General features: G+C 41.9%; 1 protein-coding gene across 1 annotated transcript in view; it reads right to left on the reverse strand.

Moving 5' to 3' along the window:
- LOC139764960 (intermembrane lipid transfer protein VPS13A-like) overlaps positions 1 to 22,901 on the reverse strand; it is a 1,504,808-nt gene that overhangs the window by 524,828 nt on the left and 957,079 nt on the right. The window contains 2 exon segments of the mRNA XM_071692018.1: positions 15,985 to 16,107; positions 16,388 to 16,537. Of these exon segments, the coding sequence (XP_071548119.1) occupies positions 15,985 to 16,107; positions 16,388 to 16,537 (273 nt within the window).

Below are 22,901 nucleotides of genomic sequence, written 5' to 3' on the forward strand. Positions count from 1 at the left end.
TGTAAGGAACTGCAGAAGCTGGTGACTGAGTTTGGTAAAGTGTGTGAAAGAAGAAAGTTAAGAGTAAATGTGAATAAGAGCAAGGTTATTAGGTACAGTAGGGTTGAGGGTCAAGTCAATTGGGAGGTGAGTTTGAATGGAGAAAAACTGGAGGAAGTGAAGTGTTTTAGATATCTGGGAGTGGATCTGGCAGCGGATGGAACCATGGAAGCGGAAGTGGATCATAGGGTGGGGGAGGGGGCGAAAATTCTGGGAGCCTTGAAGAATGTGTGGAAGTCGAAAACATTATCTCGGAAAGCAAAAATGGGTATGTTTGAAGGAATAGTGGTTCCAACAATGTTGTATGGTTGCGAGGCGTGGGCTATGGATAGAGTTGTGTGCAGGAGGATGGATGTGCTGGAAATGAGATGTTTGAGGACAATGTGTGGTGTGAGGTGGTTTGATCGGGTAAGTAATGTAAGGGTAAGAGAGATGTGTGGAAATAAAAAGAGTGTGGTTGAGAGAGCAGAAGAGGGTGTTTTGAAATGGTTTGGTCATATGGAGAGAATGAGTGAGGAAAGATTGACCAAGAGGATATATGTGTCAGAGGTGGAGGGAACGAGGAGAAGTGGGAGACCAAATTGGAGGTGGAAAGATGGAGTGAAAAAGATTTTGAGTGATCGGGGCCTGAACATGCAGGAGGGTGAAAGAGACCTCCTGTCTCTTTCCTTTATACATCTCCCACTTAATTTTTCCCTGCAAAAATCGTCCAAATGCCTCTCTCTTCTCTTTCACTAATACTCTTACTTCTTCATCCCACCACTCACTACCCTTTCTAATCAACCCACCTCCCACTCTTCTCATGCCACAATAATCTTTTGCGCAATCCATCACTGATTCCCTAAATACATCCCATTCCTCCCCCACTCCCCTTACTTCCATTGTTCTCACCTTTTTCCATTCTGTACTCAGTCTCTCCTGGTACTTCCTCACACAAGTCTCCTTCCCAAGCTCACTTACCCTCACCACCCTCTTCACCCCAACATACACTCTTCTTTTCTGAAAACCCATACAAATCTTCACCTTAGCCTCCACAAGATAATGATCAGACATCCTCCAGTTGCACCTCTCAGCACATTAACATCCAAAAGTCTCTCTTTTGCACGCCTGTCAATTAACACGTAATCCAATAACGCTCTCTGGCCATCTCTCCTACTTACATAAGTATACTTATGTATATCTCGCTTTTTAAACCAGGTATTCCCAATCATCAGTCCTTTTTCAGCACATAAATCTACAAGCTCTTCACCATTTCCATTTACAACACTGAACACCCAATGTATACCAATTATTCCCTCAACTGCCACATTACTCACCTTTGCATTCAAATCACCCATCACTATAACCCGGTCTCGTGCATCAAAACCACTAACACACTCATTCAGCTGCTCCCAAAACACTTGCCTCTCATGATCTTTCTTCTCATGCCCAGGTGCATATGCACCAATAATCACCCATCTCTCTCCATCAACTTTCAGTTTTACCCATATTAATCGAGAATTTACTTTCTTACATTCTATCACATACTCCCACAACTCATGTTTCAGGAGTATTGCTACTCCTTCCCTTGCTCTTGTCTTCTCACTAACCCCTGACTTTACTCCCAAGACATTCCCAAACCACTCTTCCCCTTTACCCTTGAGCTTCGTTTTACTCAGAGCCAAAACATCCAGGTTCCTTTCCTCAAACATACTACCTATCTCTCCTTTTTTCACATCTTGGTTACATCCACACACATTTAGGCACCCCAATCTGAGCCTTCGAGGAGGATGAGCACTCCCCGGGTGACTCCTTCTTCTGTTTCCCATTTTAGAAAGTTAAAAAAAATACAAGGAGGGGAGGATTTCTGGCCCCCCGCTCCCATATATATATATATATATATATATATATATATTATCCCTGGGGATAGGGGATTAAGAATACTTCCCATGTATTCCCTGTGTGTCGTAGAAGGTGACTAAAAGGAGAGGGAGCGGGAGGATGGAAATCCACTTTTTTTTTTTTTTTTTTTTTCAAAAGAAGGAACAGGGGGGGGTCAGGTGAGGATATTCCACAAAGACCCAGTCCTCTGTTCTTGGTGCTACCTCGCTAATGCGGGAAATGGCGAATAGTTTAAAAGAAAGAAAAATATATATATATATATATATATATATATATATATATATATATATATATATATATATATATATATATATATATATATATATTCTTTCTTTTTCTTTCAAACTATTCGCCATTTCCCGCATTAGCGAGGTAGCGTTAAGAACAGAGGACTGGGCCTTTGAGGGAATACCCTCACCTGGCCCAATTCTCTGTTCCTTCTTTTGGAAAATTGGAAAAAAAAAAAAAAAGAAAAAAAAACGAGAGGGGAGGATTTCCAGCCCCCCGCTCCCTCCCCTTTTAGTCGCCTTCTACGACACGCAGGGAATACGTGGGAAGTATTCTTAATCCCCTATCTCCAAGGATATATATATATATATATATATATATATATATATATATATATATATATATATATATATATATATATATATATATCTTTCTTTTCTTTCGTACTATTCGCCATTTCCCGCATTAGCGAGGTAGCGCTATGAACAGAGGACTGGGCCTTAAAGGGAATATCCTCACCTGGCCCCCTTCTCTGTTCCTTCTTTTGGAAAATTAAAAAAAAAAAACGAGAGGGGAGGATTTCCAGCCACCCGCTCCCTCCCCTTTTAGTCGCCTTCTACGACACGCAGGGAATACGTGGGAAGTATTCTTCCTCCCCTATCCCCAGCGACAAAGTATAAAAAATATATATATATATATATATATATATATATATATATATATATATATATATATATATATATATATATATATATATTTTTTTTTCTTTTTTTTTTTGCCGCTGTCTCCCGCGTTTGCGAGGTAGCGCAAGGAAACAGACGAAAGAAATGGCCCAACCCACCCCCATCCACATGTATATACATACACGTCCACACACGCAAATATACATACCTACACAGCTTTCCATGGTTTACCCCAGACGCTTCACATGCCCTGATTCAATCCACTGACAGCACGTCAACCCCGGTATACCACATCGATCCAATTCACTCTATTCCTTGCCCTCCTTTCACCCTCCTGCATGTTCAGGCCCCAATCACACAAAATCTTTTTCACTCCATCTTTCCACCTCCAATTTGGTCTCCCACTTCTCGTTCCCTCCACCTCCGACACATATATCCTCTTGGTCAATCTTTCCTCACTCATTCTCTCCATGTGCCCAAACCATTTCAAAACACCCTCTTCTGCTCTCTCAACCACGCTCGTTTTATTTCCACACATCTCTCTTACCCTTAAGTTACTAACTTGATCAAACCACCTCACACCACACATTGTCCTCAAACATCTCATTTCCAGCACATCCACCCTCCTGCGCACAACTATATCCATAGCCCACACCTTGCAGCCATACAAAATTGTTGGAACCACTATTCCTTCAAACATACCCATTTTTGCTCTCACTCTTATCCCCTTTGCCTTTGTACAAAGGCACTATGCACGCATTCTGCCAATCCTCAGGCACCTCACCATGAGTCATACATACATTAAATAACCTTACCAACCAGTCAATAATACAGTCACCCCCTTTTTTAATAAATTCCACTGCAATATCATCCAAACCTGCTGCCTTGCCGGCTTTCATCTTCCGCAAAGCTTTCACTACCTCTTCTCTGTTTACCTAATCATTTTCCCTAATCATTTTACCTAATCAGTTTACCTAATCACACCACCTCGACCAAAACACCCTATATCTGCCACTCTATCATAAAACACATTCAACAAACCTTCAAAATACTCACTCCATCTCCTTCTCACATCACCACTACTTTTTATCACCTCCCCATTTGCGCCCTTCACTGAAGTTCCCATTTGCTCCCTTGTCTTACGCACTTTATTTACCTCCTTCCAGAACATCTTTTTATTCTCCCTAAAATTTAATGATACTCTCTCACCCCAACTCTCATTTGCCCTCTTTTTCACCTCTTGCACCTTTCTCTTGACCTCCTGTCTCTTTCTTTTATACATCTCCCACTCAATTGCATTTTTTCCCTGCAAAAATCGTCCAAATGCCTCTCTCTTCTCTTTCACTAATAATCTTACTTCTTCATCCCACCACTCACTACCCTTTCTAATCAACCCACCTCCCACTCTTCTCTTGCCACAAGCATCTTTTGCGCAATCCATCACCGATTCCCTACATACATCCCATTCCTCCCCCACTCCCCTTACTTCCATTGTTCTCACCTTTTTCCATTCTGTACTCAGTCTCTCCTGGTACTTCCTCACACAAGTCTCCTTCCCAAGCTCACTTACTCTCACCACCCTCTTCACCCCAACATTCACTCTTCTATTCTGAAAACCCATACAAATCTTCATCTTAGTCTCCACAAGATAATGATCAGACATCCCTCCAGTTGCACCTCTCAGCACATTAACATCCAAAAGTCTTTCTTTCAAGCGCCTGTCAATTAACATGTAATCCAATAACACTCTCTGGCCATCTCTCCTACTTACATATGTATACTTATGTATTTCTCGCTTTTTAAACCAGGTATTCCCAATCACTAGTCCTTTTTCAGCACATAAATCTAGAAGCTCTTCACCATTTCCATCTACAACACTGAACACTCCATGTATACCAATTATTCCCTCAACTGCCACATTACTTACCTTTGCATTCAAATCACCCATCACTATAACCCGGTCTTGTGCATCAAAACCACTAACACACTCATTCAGCTGCTCCCAAAACACTTGCCTCTCATGATCTTTCTTCTCATGCCCAGGTGCATATGCACCAATAATCTCCCATCTCTCTCCATGAACTTTCAGTTTTACCCATATCAATCGAGAATTTACTTTCTTACATTCTATCACATACTCCCACAACTACTGTTTCAGGAGTACTGCTACTCCTTCCCTTGCTCTTGTCCTCTCACTAACCCCTGACTTTACTCCCAAGACATTCCCAAACCACTCTTCGCCTTTACCCTTTAGCTTCGTTTCACTTAGAGCCAAAACATCCAGGTTCCTTTCCTCAAACATACTACCTATCTCTCCTTTTTTTCACATCTTGGTTACATCCACACACATTTATAAATATATTTATGGATGGGGTTGTTAGGGAGGTAAATGCAAGAGTCCTGGAAAGAGGGGCAAGTATGAAGTCTGTTGGGGATGAGAGAGCTTGGGAAGTGAGTCAGTTGTTGTTCGCTGATGATACAGCGCTGGTGGCTGATTCATGTGAGAAACTGCAGAAGCTGGTGACTGAGTTTGGTAAAGTGTGTGGAAGAAGAAAGTTAAGAGTAAATGTGAATAAGAGCAAGGTTATTAGGTACAGTAGGGTTGAGGGTCAAGTCAATTGGGAGGTGAGTTTGAATGGAGAAAAACTGGAGGAAGTGAAGTGTTTTAGATATCTGGGAGTGGATCTGTCAGCGGATGGAACCATGGAAGCGGAAGTGGATCATAGGGTGGGGGAGGGGGCGAAAATTTTGGGAGCCTTGAAAAATGTGTGGAAGTCGAGAACATTATCTCGGAAAGCAAAAATGGGTATGTTTGAAGGAATAGTGGTTCCAACAATGCTGTATGGTTGCGAGGCGTGGGCTATGGATAGAGTTGTGCGCAGGAGGATGGATGTGCTGGAAATGAGATGTTTGAGGACAATGTGTGGTGTGAGGTGGTTTGATCGAGTAAGTAACGTAAGGGTAAGAGAAATGTGTGGAAATAAAAAGAGCGTGGTTGAGAGAGCAGAAGAGGGTGTTTTGAAATGGTTTGGGCACATGGAGAGAATGAGTGAGGAAAGATTGACCAAGAGGATATACGTGTCGGAGGTGGAGGGAACGAGGAGAAGAGGGAGACCAAATTGGAGGTGGAAAGATGGAGTGAAAAAGATTTTGTGTGATCGGGGCCTGAACATGCAGGAGGGTGAAAGGAGGGCAAGGAATAGAGTGAATTGGAGCGATGTGGTATACAGGGGTTGACGTGCTGTCAGTGGATTGAATCAAGGCATGTGAAGCATCTGGGGTAAACCATGGAAAGCTGTGTAGGTATGTATATTTGCGTGTGTGGACGTGTGTATGTACATGTGTATGGGGGGGGGGTTGGGCCATTTCTTTCATCTGTTTCCTTGCGCTACCTCGCAAATGCGGGAGACAGCGACAAAGTATAAAAAAAAAAAAAAAAAAAAAAAAAAAAATATATATATATTTTTATTTTGCTTTGTCGCTGTCTCCCGCGTTTGCGAGGCAGCGAAAGGAAACAGACGAAAGAAATGGCCCAACCCACCCCCATACACAATGTATATACATACACGTCCTCACACACAAATATACATACCCATACATCTCAATGTACACATATATATACACACACAGAAACATACATATATACCCATGCACACAATTCACACTGTCTGCCTTTATTCATTCCCATCGCCACCTCGCCACACATGGAATACCATCCCCCTCCCCCCTCATGTGTGTGAAGTAGCACTAGGAAAGGACAACAAAGCCCCCATTCGTTCACACTCAGTCTCTAGCTGTCATGCAATAATGCCCGAAACCACAGCTCCCTTTCCACATCCAGGCCCCACACAACTTTCCATGGTTTACCCGACGCTTCACATGCCCTGATTCAAATCCACTGACAGCACGTCAACCCCGGTATACCACATCGATCCAATTCACTCTATTCCTTGCCCTCCTTTCACTCTCCTGCATGTTCAGGCCCCGATCACACAAAATCTTTTTCACTCCATCTTTCCACCTCCAATTTGGTCTCCCACTTCTCCTCGTTCCCTCCACCTCCGACACATATATCCTCTTGGTCAATCTTTCCTCACTCATTCTCTCCATGTGCCCAAACCATTTCAAAACACCCTCTTCTGCTCTCTCAACCACGCTCTTTTTATTTCCACACATCTCTCTTACCCTTACATTACTTACTCGATCATACCACCTTACACCACACATTGTCCTCAAACATCTCATTTTCCTGGGGATAGGGGACAAAGAATACTTCCCACGCATTTCACGTGTGTCATAGAAGGCATCTAAAGGGTATTGGAGCAGGGGGCAAGAAACCTTCCCCTCATTGTATTTCAACTTTCTTAAAGAAGAAACAGAAGGAGTCATCTGGGGGGGTGCTCATCCTCCTCACAGGCTCAGATTAGGGTGTCTGACTGTGTGTGAATGTAACCAAGATGAGAAAAAAGGAGAGATAGGTAGTATGTTTGAGGGAATGAATTTGGCTCTGAGTGAAACAAATCTCAAGGGTAAAGGGGAAAAGTGGTTTGGGAATGTCTTGCAAGTAAAGTCAGGGGTTGGTGAGAGGACGAAAGCCAAGGAAGGAGTAGCACTACTCCTGAAGCAAGAGTGGTGGGAGTATGTGATAGAGTGTAAGAGAGTAAACTCTAGATTGATATGGGTAAAACTAAAAGTGGATGGAGAGAGATGGGTGATTATTGGTGCCTATGCACCTGGGCATGAGATGAAAGATCATGAGAGGCAAGTATTTTGGGAGCAGCTGAGTGAGTGTGTTAGCAGCTTTGATGCACGAGACCGGGCTATAGTAATGGGTTATTTGAATGCAAAGTTAGTAATGTGGCAGCTGAAGGTATAATTAGTGTATATGAGGAGTTCAGGGCTGTAAATGGAAACAGTGAAGAGTGTAGATTTGTGTGCTGAAAAAGGACTGGTGATTGGGAATACCTGGTTTAAAAAGAGATATAACATAAGTATACGTATGTAAGTGGAAGAGATGGCAAGAGAGCATCACTGGATCCTTCCACCTCTAATTTGGTTTCCCAATTCTTGTTCCCTCCATCTCTGACACATATATCCTCTTTGTCAATCTTTCTTCACTCATTCTCTCCATGTGACCAAACTATTTCAATACACCGTCTTCTGCTCTCTCAACCACACTTTTTATTACCACACATCTCTCTTACCCTTTCATTACTTACTTGATCAAACCTCCTCACACTACATATGGTCTTCAAACATTTCATTTCCAAAACATCCACTCTCCTCCACACAACCCTATCTATAACCCATGCCTCACTACCATATAACATTGTTGTAACCACTATTCCTTCAAACATACCATTTTTCCTTTCCGAAATAACGTTCTCACCTTCTACAATGCTCCCAGAACCTTCACCCCCTCCCTCCACCCTGTGACTCACTGCCGCTTCTATGGTTCCATCCACTGCTAAATCCACTCCCAGGTATCTAAAACACTTCACTTCCTCTAGTTTTCTCCACTCAAACTTACCTCCCAACCTCCCAATTGACTTGTCCCTCAACCCTACTGAACCTAATTACCTTGCTCTTATTCACATTTACACTCAGCTTTCTTCTTTCACACACTTTACCAAACTCAGTCACCAACTTCTGCAGTTTCTCACCTGAATCAGCCACCGCAGCTGTATCATCAGCGAACAACAACTGACTCACTTCCCAAGCCCTCTTATCTACAACAGGCTGCATACTTGCCCCTCTCTCCAAAACTCTTCCATTAGCCTCCCTAACAACCCCATCCATAAACAAATTAAACAGCCATGGAGACATCAAGCACCCCTGCCACAGACAGACATTCACTGAGAACCAATCACTTTCCTCTCTTCCCACTCGTACACATGCCTTACATGCTAGATAACAAATTTTCACTCCTAGCAACTTACCTCCCACACCATATACTCTTAATACCTTACATACATGCCTTCTCCAGATCCATAAATGCTACATACAAATTCATCTGTTTTTCTAAGTATCTCTCATACATTCTTCAAAGCAAACACTTCATCCACACAACCTATACCACTTCTTAAACCACACTGCTCCTCCCCAATCTGATGCTCTGCACATGCCTTCATCCTCTCAATCAATACCCTCCCATACAATTGCCCACGAATACTCAACAAACTTATGCCTCTGTGGTTTGAACACTCACCTTAATCCCCTTTACAATTTGTACAATGGCACTATGTATGCATTCCACCAATCTTCAAGGACTTCACCATGATTCATATATACAGGGAATATCCTTAGCAACTAGTCAACAACACAGCCACCCACTTTCTTAATAAATTCAACTACAATACCATCCAAACCCACTGCCTTGCCAGATTTCATCTTCCACAAAGCTTTCACTATCTCTTATCTCTTAACCAAATCATTCTCCCTGACCCTCTCACTTTGCACACCACCCCAACCAAAAACACCCTACATCTGCCACTCTATAATCAAACACATTCAACAAACCTTGAAAATACTCACTCCATCTCCTTCTCACTTTATCACTACCTGTTATTACCTCCCCCTTTGCCCCTTTTACTGATGTTCCGAATTGTTTTCTTTTCTTATGTACATTATTTACCTTCTTCCAAATCATATTTTTACTCTCCCTATGTTTAATGATACTCTCTCACCCTAATTCTCATTTGCCCTCTTTTTTAACCCTTGCACCTTCCCCTTGACCTCCTGCCACTTTCTTTATACATCTATTCATTTGTACTCCTTCCTTGTTAGTATCGTCCAAACACCTCTCTTTTCGCTTTCACTGACAACTTTACTTCTTTATCCCACCACTCACTACCCTTACTAATCAGTCCACATCTTACCTTTTTCATGCCACATGCATCTTTTGCACATGCCATCAATGTTTCCCTAAATACATCCCATACCTCACCCACTTCCCTCGTGCCATTTGTTCTCATCTTTTGCCATTCTACACTTTCCCACACAAGTCTCCTTTCCAAGCTCACTTACACTCACTGCTCTCTTCTTCCCAACATTCTCTTTTATTTTCTGAAACCTCTACAAATCTTCATCTTCACCTACACAAGATAGTGATCAGACATCCCACCAGCTGCCCCTCTCAGCTTATTCACATCCAAAAGTATCTCTTACTCACCTATCAATTAACATGTAATCCAATAATGCCCTTTGACCATCTCTCTTTCTCACATATGTATACTTATGTATATCTCTTATGTATATTCTAACTTTCTAAATGGGGAAACAGAAGGAGTCATGCAGGGGGTGCTCATCCTCCTCGAAGGCTCAGATTGGGGTGTCTAAATGTGTGTGGATGTAACCAAGATGAGAAAAAAGGAGAGATAGGTAGTAAGTTTGAGGAAAGGAACCTGGATGTTTTGGCTCTGAGTGAATCAAAGCTCAAGGGTAAAGGGGAAGAGTGGTTTGGGAATGTCTTGGGAGTAAAGTCTTGGGAGTAAAGTCTTGGGAGTAAAGTCAAGTGTTGGTGAGAGGACAAGAGCAAGGGAAGGAGTAGCACTACTCCTGAAACAGGAGTGGTGGGAGTATGCGATAGAGTGTAAGAAAGTAAACTCTAGATTGATAGGGGTAAAACTGAAAGTTGATGAAGAGAAATGGGTGATTATTGGTGCATATGCACCAGGGCATGAGAAGAAAGATCATGAGAGGCAAGTGATTTGGGAGCAGTTGTGTGAGTGTGTTAGTAGTTTTGATGCACGAGACCGGGTTATAGTGATGAGTGATTTGAATGCAAAGGTGAGTAATGTGGCAGTTGAGGGAATAATTGGTGTATATGGGGCGTTCAGTGTTGTAAATGGAAATGGTGAAGAGCTTGTAGATCTATGTGCTGAAAAAGGACTAGTGACTGGGAATACCTGGTTTAAAAAGAAAGATATACATATGTATACATATAGAAGTAGGAGAGATGGCCAGAGAGCGTTATTGGATTATGTGTTAATTGATAGGTGCGCAAAAGAGAGACTTTTGAATGTTAATGTGCTGAGAGGTGCAACTGGAGGGATGTCTAATCATTATCTTGTGGAGGCGAAGGTGAAGATTTGTAGATGTTTTCAGAAAAGAAGAGAGAAAGTTGGGGTGAAGAGAGTAGTGAGAGTAAGTGAGCTTGAGAAGGAGACTTATGTGAGCAAGTACCAAAAGAGACAGTACAGAATGGAAAAAGGTGTGAACAAAGGACATAAGGGGAATGTGGGAGGAATGGGATGTATTTAGGGAAGCAGTGATGGCTTGTGCAAAAGATGCTTGTGGCATGAGAAGCATGGGAGGTGGGCAGATTAGAAATGGTAGTGAGTGGTGGGATGAGGAAGTAAGCTTATTGGTGAAAGAGAAGAGAGAGGCATTTGGATGATTTTTGCAGGGAAATAATGCAAACGACTGGGAGATGTATAAAAGAGGCAGGAGGTCATGAGAAAGGTGCAAGAGGCAAAAAAGAGGGCAAATGAGATTTGGAGTGAGAGAGTATCATTAAATTTTAGGGAGAATAAAAAGATGTTTTGGGAGGTAAATAAAGTGCGTAAGATAAGGGAACAAATGGGAACATCAGTGAAGGGGGGTAATAGGAGGTGATAACAAGTAGTGGTGATGTGAGAAGGAGATGGAGTGAGAATTGTGAAGGTTTGTTGAATGTGTTTGATAACAGAGTGGCAGATATAAGGTGTTTTGGTCAAGGTGGTGTGCAACATGAGAGGGTTAGGGAGAATGATTTGGTAAACAGAGAAGAGGTAGTAAAAGCTTTGTAGAAGATGAAAGCTGGCAAGGAAGCGAGATTGGATGGTATTGCAGTGGAATTTATTAAAAAAGGGGGTGACTGTATTGTTGACTGGTTGGTAAGGTTATTTAATGTATGTATGACTCATGGTGAGGTGCCTGGGGACTATCAGAATGCTTGCATAGTGCCATTGTACAAAGGCAAAGGGGATAAGAGTGAGTGCTCAAATTACAGAGGTATATGTTTGTTGAGTATTCCTGGGAAATTATATAGAAGGGTATTGATTGAGAGGGTGAAGGCATGTACAGAGCATCAGATTGGTGAATAGCAGTGTGGTTTCAGAAGTGGTAGAGGATGTGTGGATCAGGTGTTTGCTTTGAAGAATGTATGTGAGAAATACTTAGAAAAGCAAATGGATTTGTATGTAGCATTTATGGATCTGGAGAAGGCATATGATAGAGATGATAGAGATGCTCTGTGGAAGGTTTTAAGAATATATGGTGTGGGAGGTAAGTTGCTAGAAGCAGTGAAAAGTTTTTATCGAGGATGTAAGCATGTGTATGTGTAGGAAGAGAGGAAAGCGACTGGTTCTCAGTGAATGTTGGTTTGTGGCTGGGGTGCGTGATATCTCCATGGTTGTTTAATTTGTTTATGGATGGGGTTGTTATGGAGGTGAATGCAAGAGTTTTGGAAAGAGGGGCAAGTATGCAGTCTGTAATGGATGAGAGAGCTTGGGAAGTGAGTCAGTTGTTGTTCGCTGATGATACAGCACTGGTGGCTGATTCAGGTGAGAAACTGCAGAAGCTGGTGACTGAGTTTGGTGAAGTATGGGAAAGAAGAAATAACTGAATGCAAATAAGAGCAAGGTTATTCGCTACAGTAGGGTTGAGGGACAAGTCAACTGGGAGGTAAGTTTGAATGGAGAAAAACTGGAGGAAGTGAAGTGTTTTAGATATCTGAGAGTGGATTTGACAGCGGATGGAACCATGGAAGTGGAAGTGAATCATAAGGTGGGGGAGGGGGTGAAAGTTCTGGGAGAATTGAAAAATGTGTGGAAGTCGATAACGTTATCTTGGGGAGCAAAAATGGGTATGTTTGAAGGAATAGTGGTTCCAACAATATTATATGGTTGCGAGGCGTGGGCTATAGATAGAGTTGTGCTGAGGAGGATGGATGTGCTGGAAATGAGATGTTTGAGGACAATATATGGTGTGAGGTGGTTTGATCGAGTAATCAATGAAAGGGTAAGAGAGATGTGTGGTAATAAAATGAGTGTGGTTGAGAGAGCAGAAGAGGGTGTTTTGAAATGGTTTGGTCACATGGAGAGAATGAGTGAGGAAAGATTGACCAAGAGGATATATGTGTCAGAGGTGGAGGGAACGAGGAGATGTGGGAGATCAAACTGGAGGTGGAAGGATGGAGTGAAAAAGATTTTGAGTGATTGGGGCCTAAACATGCAGAAGGGTTAAAGGCATGCAAGGAATAGAGTGAATTGGAACAATGTGGTATACTGGGGTCGACATGCTGTCAATAGATTGAACCAGGGAATGTGAAGCGTCTGGGGTAAACCATGGAAAGTTTTGTGGGGCCTGGATGTGGAAAGGGATCTGTGGTCTCAGTGTATTATACATGACAGCTAGAGACTGAGTGTGAACAAAAGTGGCCTTTGTTGTCTTTTCCTAGCGCTACCTCGCACACATGCAGTGGGAGGGGGTTTTCATTTCATGTGTGGCAGGGTGGCAACGGGAATGAATAAGGGCAGACAGTATGGATTACGTACATGTGTATATATGTATATGTCTGTGTGTGTATATATATATGTGTATACGTTGAGATGTATAGGTATGTATCTGTGCGTGTGTATGTGGGTGGGTTGGGCCATTCTTTCTTCTGTTTCCTTGCCCTACCTCGCTAACGTGGGTGACAGCGACAAAGTATAATAAATATAAATAAATAAATCTCTTTGTAAACCAGGTAATCCCAATCACCAATCTTTTTCAGCACACAAATCCACAAGCTCATCACCATTTCCATTCATAACACTGAATACCCCATGTACACCAATTTTACCCTCAACTGCCACTTTACTCACATTTGCATTCAAATCAGCCATCACTAATACCTGGTCTCATGTACCAAAGGTGCTGACACACTCACTCATCTGCTCCCAAAACACTTGCCTCTCATGAACTTTCTTCTCATGATCAGGTGCAGAAGCACCAATAATCACCCATCTCTCTCCATCCACTTTGAGTTTTACCCACATTAATCTAAAATTTACTTTCTTACACTTTATCACACACTTCCACAACTCCTGCTTCAGGAGTAGTGTTACTCCTTCCTTAGCTGTTGTCCTCTAACCAACCCCTGACTTTACTCCCAAGACTTGACCGTACAATTCTTCCCCTTTACCCTTGAGCTTCGTTTGACTCAGAGCCAGAACATCCTGGTTTCTTTCCTCAAACATAGTACCTATCTCTCCTTTTTTCTCATCTTGGTTAAATCCACACATATTCAGACACCCCAATATGAGCCTTCAAGAAGGTGGAGCATATAATACCCTCTAACAGCAAGGATTCGAACCCCACCCCATTTGCGTTTTTGATGGATGAGTACATCAAGCACTCAACTATGCTGCCCATAACAGGGAAATTACTATTTGATTACTAGTAACTGAGTACTCTTCATCTCACATCCATGAGTAATGGGGTCTAGACTGGTCACATCCCTTCAGGCTTGATTACCCAGTTGTCAGCAATCTTAATCAACTTACTGTCACACATGGAGGTATATGAACAGAAGTATAGTGCACATTAATGCACACTTGTCATAGAACACATGATGCCCTCCAACAGCAAGGATTCAAACCCCGCACCATTTGTGTGGTTGTTGGATATGCTAACCACCTGGCTATGCTGCCCTTACTTGGGAAATGACTTCGACTAGTAATAATCAAATACCTTTTGCCTCACAGCCATGAGCAATGAGGTATAGACCAGTCATATCCTGTCAGGCTCACATTACCCGGTAGTCAGCAATTCTACCTATCTTACAGTCACAAGTGGAGGTATGTGGACACAAATGTAGTACATATGAATGTGCACTTTTCATAGAATACATAATGCCCTCCAACAGTAAGGATTTGAACCCTGCACCATTTGTGTGGTTAATGAATATACTAACCACTCAGCTATGCCGCCCCTATTAGGGAAATGACTTCAATTACTAGCAATCAAACACCCTCTGTCACATGTCCACAAGCAATTGAATCTACGCCAGTCATATCCCATCAGGCTCACATTACCCAATAGTCAGCAATTCTACCAAAATTACTGTCACACATGGAGGTATATGAACACATATATTGCATATGAAAGCACACTTTTCATAGACCACATAATGCCCTCCAACAGCAAAACTTCGAACCCTAATTTGCATGGTTGCTGGGTATCCTAACCATTCACCTATGCTAACCTATTAGGGAAATGACTATTTGATCACTAGTAATTGAATACCTATTGTCTCACCTTCATGAGCAATGGGGTCCAGATCAGTCATATCCTGTCAGGGTCACATTATCCAGTAGTCAGCAATTCTATCAAACTTACTCATACACATGCATGCACTGATGTGTGTGTGTGTGTGTGTGTGTGTGTGTGTGTGTGTGTGTGTGTGTGTGTGTGTGTGTGTGTGTGTGCATACATAAATAAGAGTAAAGAGATGGTAAATATATACAAGGTTAAGAAACAGGGCAACAAAAGTGTAAAACTTTCTCCCCATAACACAAACAGTAATCTTATCACCATAATGTTACCACTGTAAATGAAAAGGACACTACAAATCTGCTTGTCCTAACTCAACAACACAGACTTCCCAGAAATACTGTTCATTTCACTATCAAGTAATCCTGTTTTTCAATGGAATCATCACTCTATTTGCAATATTTGTGTCAATCTTTTTTTATCACAAATGATTATACTTCACAGTGCAGCCCATTATGCTGAATGATCCCAGGTTCCCTGACTCCATATTAGAATTAAAATTAATGACGCTCTGGTTAGATTTAATCATTATTGCTTTTTTGTTATCATCATTATCATTATTACTGCTATCATCAATATCACTGTCATTATCACTCATTATAATTTTCAATGTTATTATCATTATCATTATCATTATTTTCATAATTATCATTGTATTTCTAGAGCACCTTCTGGGGGACTCCTGCATCTGGAGTAACCACAGAATATTATAAAACCTCACTAAGGGAGTCTTTCCATTGATGATCTAAACCTCATGCAAGCAGAGACTGTTAACACTGCAATTCTACTTTAAGGATACAAATGCTATAAGCAACTGAGAAGACAATCTCAAACGAAAAATAGCTTGATTCACCTTGTTGATAACAGCAGTTAAGTCATCACTTTTTCTATTGTAGATATTCCACAGCAGTTCATGAGGTAGTGTTGGGTCATCCCAAGTATACAGCTGTGACTGGTGTGGTGCCAGAAGATGTGTCTGTTATACGAAAAAAGAAACAATTTTGTTAAAAGCAAAAAAAGTGACTATGTTGATTTTCAATCATCATATTACATGACTTTTATAACTATTAAAAGAAAAATAAATCTTAGTATCAACTGTGATCTAATTTACAGAGAGATACATTCTTTACTGCAAATCAAATAAAGGAATGCAAAAAAACATTTGACTAATCTTTTCCACTCACTTTCTCTGAAAACTCATTCATAAAGGAAGTTAATTTATCTGGCTTTGCACAGGCTGTAAGCATCATCCATACCTGGTTGGAGCCTTTTTGATGAATACGAAGATGCACATCCTCACACCAGTTCTCAATTCTAACTGGGGCATCTCCAGCTTGGTATTTATCAAAGGTGACTGTCACTGGATGATCAGACCCCACACCTGACACACTCACAGTCAGTGCTCTCTGTTAGTGTAATGATATGAAAGGCATATTCAAATTACTAACATGTGTTTTAGAACCCACACAGCCAATATCAAAATGAAGTCATGCAAGTCTTTATAACAAGGTATATGTAAGGTTATGCAGAATGCAGCAGATTACAAAAAATTACTTCTCGCGTATTCCCCACATGTCATAGAAGGCAACTAAAGGGAGCAGGAGCAGGGGGCTGGAACCCTCACCTCCATGTACTTGAAATTTTAAAAGGGGAAACAGAAGAAGGAGTCACGTGGGGAGTGCTCATCCTCCTCGAAGGCTCAGATTGGGATGTCTGAATGTGAGCAGATGTAACCAAGATGAGAAAAAAGGAGAGATAGGTAGTATGTTTGAGGAAAGGAACTTGGATGTGTTGGCTCTGAGTGAAATGAAGCTCAAAGGCAAAGGGGAAGAGTGTTTTGGGAATATCTTGGGAGTAAAGTCAGTGGTTGGTGAGAGAACAAAAGCAAAGGAAAGAATAGCAATTCTCCTGAAGCAGGAGTTGTGGGAGTATGTGATAGTGTAAGAAATAATACTTCCCACGCATTCCCTGCGTGTCACAGAAGGCGACTAAAGGGGAAGGTAGCAGGGAGCTAGAAACCCTCCCCTCCTTGTACTTTAACTTTCTGAAAGAGGAAACAGAAGGAGTGATGCCGGGAGTGCTCATCCTCCTCGAAGGCTCAGATTGGGGTGTCTACATGAGTGTGGATGTAACCATGATGAAAAAAAGGAGAGATAGGTAGTATGTTTGAGGAAAGGAACCTGGATGTTTTGGCTCTGAATGAAACAAAGCTCAAGGGTAAAGGGGAAGAGTGGTTTGGGAATGTCTTGGGAGTAAAGTCTGGGGGGTGATCGGACTAGAGCAAAGGAAGGAGTAGGACTACTCCTGAAACAGGAGTTGTGGTAGTGTGATAGAGTGTAAGAAAGTAGTCTAGATTGATATGGGCAAAACTGAAAGTGGATGGAGAGAGATGGGTGATTTTGGGGGCCTATGCATCTGGGCATGAGAAGAAAGATCATGAGAGGCAAGTATTTTGGGAGCAGCTGAGTGAGTGTGTTAGCAGTTTTGATGCATGAGACCAGGTTATAGTGATGGGTGATTTGAATGCAAAGCTGAGGGAATAATTGGTGTACATGGGGTGTTCAGTGTTGTAAATGGAAATGGTGGAGAGCTTGTAGATTTATGTGCTGAAAAAGGACTGGTGAATGGGAATACCTGGTTTAAAAAGAGATGTACATAAGTATATGTAAGTAAGTAGGAGAGACGGCCAGAGAGCATTATTGGATTACATGTTAAGTGACAGGCATGCTAAAGAGACTATTGGATGTTAATGTGCTGAGAGGTGCAACTGGAGGGAAGTCTGATTGTTACCTTGTGGAGGGGAAGGTGAAGATTTGTAGAGGTTTTCAGAAAAGAAAAGAGAATGTTGGGGTGAAGAGAGTGGTGAGAGTAAGTGAGCTTGGGAAGGAGACATGTGTGAGGAAGTACCAGGAAAGACTGAGTGCAGAATGAAAAAAGGTGAGAGCAAAGGACGTAAGAGGAGTGGGGGAAGAATGAGATGTATCTAGGGAAGCAGTGATGGCTTGCGCAAAAGATGCTTGTGGCATGAGAAATGTGGGAGGTGGGCAAATTAGAAAGTGTAGTGAGAGGTGGGATGAAGAAGTAAGATTATTAGTGAAAGAGAAGAGAGAGGCTTTTGGACGAGTCTTATAGGGAAATAATGCAAATGACAGGGAGATATATAAAAGAAACAGGCAGGAGGTCAAGAGAAAGGTGCAAGAGGTGAAAAAGAGGGCAAATGAGAGTTGGGGTGAGAGAGTATCGTTAAATTTTAGGAAGAACAAAAAGATGCTTTAGAAGGAGGTAAGTAAAGTGCGTAAGACAATGGGAACATCAGTGAAGGAAGCTAATGGGGAGGTGATAACAGTAGTGGTGATGTAAGAAGGAGATGGAGTGAGTATTTTGAAGATTTGTTGAATGTGTTAGATGATAGAGTGGCAGAGATTGGGTGTTTTGGATGAGGTGGTGTGCAGAGTAAGAGGGTTAGGGAGAATGATTTGGTAAATAGAGAAGAGGTAGTAAAAACTTTGAGGAAGATGAAAGCTGGTAAAGCAGTGGGTTTGGATGGTATTGCAGTGGAATTTATTAAAAAAGGGGGTGACTGTGTTGTTAACTGGTTGGTAAGGATATTCAATGTATGTATTACTCATGGTGAGGTGCCTGAGGATTGGCAGAATACATGCATAGTGCCACTGTACAAAGGCAAATGAGATAAAGGTGAGTGCTGAGATCACAGAGGTATAAGTTTGTTGAGCATTCCAGGGAAATTATATGGGAGGGTATTGATTGAGAGGGTGAAGGCATGTACAGAGCATCAGATTGGGGAGGAGCAGTGTGGTTTCAGAAGTGGATCAGGTGATTGCTTTGAAGAATGAATGTGAGAAATACTTAGAAAGCAAATGGATTTGTATGTAGCATTTATGGATCTAGAGAAGGCAAATGATGGAGTTGATAGATATGCTCTGTGGAAGGTATTAAGAGTATACGGTGTAGGAGGCAAGTTGTTAGACGCAGTGAAGTTTTTTTCGAGGATGTAAGGCATGTGTGCGAGTGGGAAGAGAGGAAAGTGAATGGTTCTCAGTGAATGTTGGTTTGTGGCAAGGGTGCGTGATGTCTCCATGGTTGTTTGATTTGTTTATGGATGGGGTTGTTAGGGAGGTGAATGCAAGAGTTTTGGAGAGGGGGAGTATGCAGTCTCTTGTGGATGAAAGGGCTTGGGAAGTGAGTAGTTGTTGTTCGCTGATGGTACAGCACTGGTGGCTGATTCAGGTGAGAAACTGCCGAAGCTGGTGACTGAGTTTGTTAAGTGTGTAAAAGAAGAAAGCTGAGAGTAAATGTGAATACGAGCAAGGTTATTAAGTACAGTAAGGTTGAGGGACAAGTCAATTGGGAGGTAAGTTTGAATGGAGAAAAACTGGAGGAAGTGAAGTGAGTTAGATATCTGGGAGTGGATTTGGCAGAGGATGGAACCATGGAAGTAGAAGTGTGTTACAGGGTGGGGGAGGGGGTGAAAGTTCCGGTGGCATTGAAAAATATGTGGAAGGCAAGAACATTATCTCAAAAAGCAAAAATGGGTATGTTTGAAGGAATAGTGGTTCCAACAACGTTATATGGTTGCGAGGCATGGGCTATATATAGGGTTGTGCAGAGGAGGGTGGATGTGTTGGAAATGAGATGTTTGAGGACAATAAGTGGTGTGAGGTGGTTTGATCGAGTAAGTTATATATGAAATGGTAAGAGAGATGTGTGGTAATAAATAGAGTGTGGTTGAGAAAACAGAAAAGGGTGTATTGAAATTGTCTAGACACATGGAGAGAATGAGTTAGGTAAGATTGACAAAGAGGATATATGTGTCAAAGGTGGAGGGAACGAGAAGAGGTGGGAGACCAAATTGGAGGTGGAAGGATGGAGTGAAAATGATTTTGAGCGATTTGGGCCTGAACATGCAGGAGGGTGAAAGGCGTGCAAGGAATAGAGTGAACTGGAATGATGTGGTATACTGGTGTCAACGTGCAGTCAATGGATTGAACCAGGGCATGTGAAGCGTTTGGGGTAAACCATGGAAAGTTTTGTGAGGCATGGATGTGGAAAGGGAGCTGTGGTTTCGGTGCATTATATATGACAGCTAGAGACTGAGTGTGAACGAATGTGGCCTTTGTTGTCTTTTCCTATTGCTACCTCGCACGTGTGTGGGGGGAGGGGTTGGCATTTCATGTGTGGTGGGGTGGCAAAGGGAATGAATAAAGGCAGCAAGTGTGAATTATGTGCATGTGTATATATGTATATGTCTGTGTATGTGTATGTATACGTTGAAATGTATTGGTATGTATATGTGCGTGTGTGGACATGTATGTGGATGGGTTGGGCCATTCTTTCATCTGTTTCCTTGCGCTACATCGCTAACATGTGAGACAGCGACAAAGTATAATAAAAGATAAAAAATAAATGACTGAAAGTGGATGAGAGAGATGGGTGATTACTGGTGTCTATGCACCTGGTAATGAGAAGAAAGATCATGAGAGGCAAGTGTTTTAGGAGCAGCTGAGTGAGTGTGTTATCAGCTTTAATGCATGAGACCAGGTTATACTGATGGGTGATTTGAATGGGAAGGTGAGTAATGTGGCAGTTGAGGGTATAATTGGTGCACATGGGGTGTTCAGTGTCGTAAATGAAAATAGTGAAGAGCTTGTGGACTTGTGTGTTGAAAAAGGACTGTTGATTAGGAATACCTGGTTTAGAAAGAGAGATATACATAAGTATACATATGTGAGTAGGAGTGATGGTCAAAGGGTGTTATTGGATTACGTGTTAATTGATGGGCATGTAAATGAGAGGCTTTTGGATGTAAATGTTCTGAGAGGGGCACCTGGAGGGATGTCTGGTCACTATCTTCTGGAGGCAAAGGTGAAGATTTGTAGATGTTTTCAGAAAAGATGAGAGAATGTTGCAGAGACGTGAGTGATGGAATTAGAATTGTGTGAGGAAGTACCAGGAAAGAAGTATAGAATGACAAAAGGTGAGAGCAAATAAAGTGAGAGGAGTGGGGGAGGAATGGGGTGTATCTAGGGAAGCAGTGATAGTTTGCACAAAAGATGCATGTAGCATGAGAAAGGTGGGAGGTGGGCAGATTAGAAAGGGTAGAGTGGTGGGATGAAGAAGTAAGGAGGTTAGTGAAAGAGAAGAGATACGAGTTTGGATGATTTTTGCAGGAAAGTAGGGCAAATGGCTGGGAGATGTATGAAAGATAGCGGCAGGAGGTAAAGAGAAAGGTGCAAGAGGTGAAAAGAGGGCAAATGAGAGTTTTGGGTGAGAGAGTATCATTAAATTTCAGGGGGAATAAAAAGATGTTTTCAAGGGAGGTAAATAATGTGCGTAAGACAGGTGAACAAGTGGGGACAACAGTGATGGGGTCAAATGGAGAGGTACCAACAAGTAGTGATGAAGCAAGAAGGAGATGGAGTGAGTATTTTGAAGGTTTTTGAATGTGTTTGATGACAGAGTGGCAGATATAGGGTATTTTGGTCGGGGTGGTGTACAAAGTGAGAGGGTCAGAGAGATTGGTTTGGTAAACAGAAAAGAGGTAGGTAGTGAAAGCTTTGCGGAAGATGAAAGCCGGCAAGGCAGTAGGTTTGGATGGTATTGCAGTAGAATTTATTAAAAAAAGGGGTGACTGTGTTGTTGATTGGTTGGTAAGGGAATTCAATGGATGAATGGACTATGGGTAAGTAATTGAGGTTTGGCAGAATGCATGAATAGTGCCATTGTACAAAGGCAAAGGGAATAAAGGTGAGTGTTCAAATTACAGAGGTATAAGTCTACTGAGTATTCCTGGGAAATTATATGAGAGGGTATTCATTGAGAAGGTAAAGGCATGTACAGAGCATCTACCAAAAATGGTAGAGGATGTGTGGATCAGGTGTTTACTTTGAAGAATGTATGTGAGAAATACTTAGAAAAACAGATGGATTTGTATGTGGCATTTATGGATCTAGAGAAGGCATATCATAGGGGTGATAGAGATGCTTTGTGGAAGTTTTAAGAGTATATGGTGTGGGAGGTAAGTTGCTAGAGGCAGTGAAGAGTTTTCACCAAGGATGTAAAGCATGGATACTAGTAGGAAGAGAGGAAAGTGATTGGTTTTCAATGAATGTCAGTTTTCAGTAGGGGTGCGTGATGTCTCCATGGTTGTTTAATTTGTTTATGGATGGGATGGTTAGGGAAGTAAATGCAAGAGTTTTGGAGAGAGGGGCAAGTATGCAGTCTGTTGTGGATGAGAGGGTTTGGGAAGTGAGTCAGTTGTTGTTCGCTGATGATACAGCTGATTTGGATGAGAAACTGCAGAGGATGGTGACTGAGCATAGTAAAGCGTTTGAAAGGAGAAAGTTGAGAGTAAATGTGAATAAGAGCAAGGTTATTGGGTTCAGTAAGGTTGAGGGGCAAGTTAATTGGGAGGAAAGTTTGAATGGAGAAAACCTGGAGGAAGTGAAGTGTTTTAGATATCTGGGAGTGGACTTAGCAGCAGACCAAACCATGGAAGCAAAAGTGAGTCAGATGGTGGGGGAGGGGGCGAAGGTTCTGGGAGCACTGAAGAATGTGTGCAAGGTGAGAACATTATCTTGGAGAGCAAAAATGGGTATGTTTGAGAGAATAATGGTTCCAACAATTTTATGTGGTTGTGAGGCATGGGATATAGATAGGGTTGTCCACAAGAGGGTGGATGTATTGGGAATTAAATGTCGGAGGACAATAAGTGGTTTGATCAAGTAATTAATGAAAGGGTAAGAGACATGT

The sequence above is a fragment of the Panulirus ornatus genome, chromosome 52, assembly GCF_036320965.1.
Source record: "Panulirus ornatus isolate Po-2019 chromosome 52, ASM3632096v1, whole genome shotgun sequence".
Lineage (NCBI taxonomy): Eukaryota > Metazoa > Arthropoda > Malacostraca > Decapoda > Palinuridae > Panulirus > Panulirus ornatus.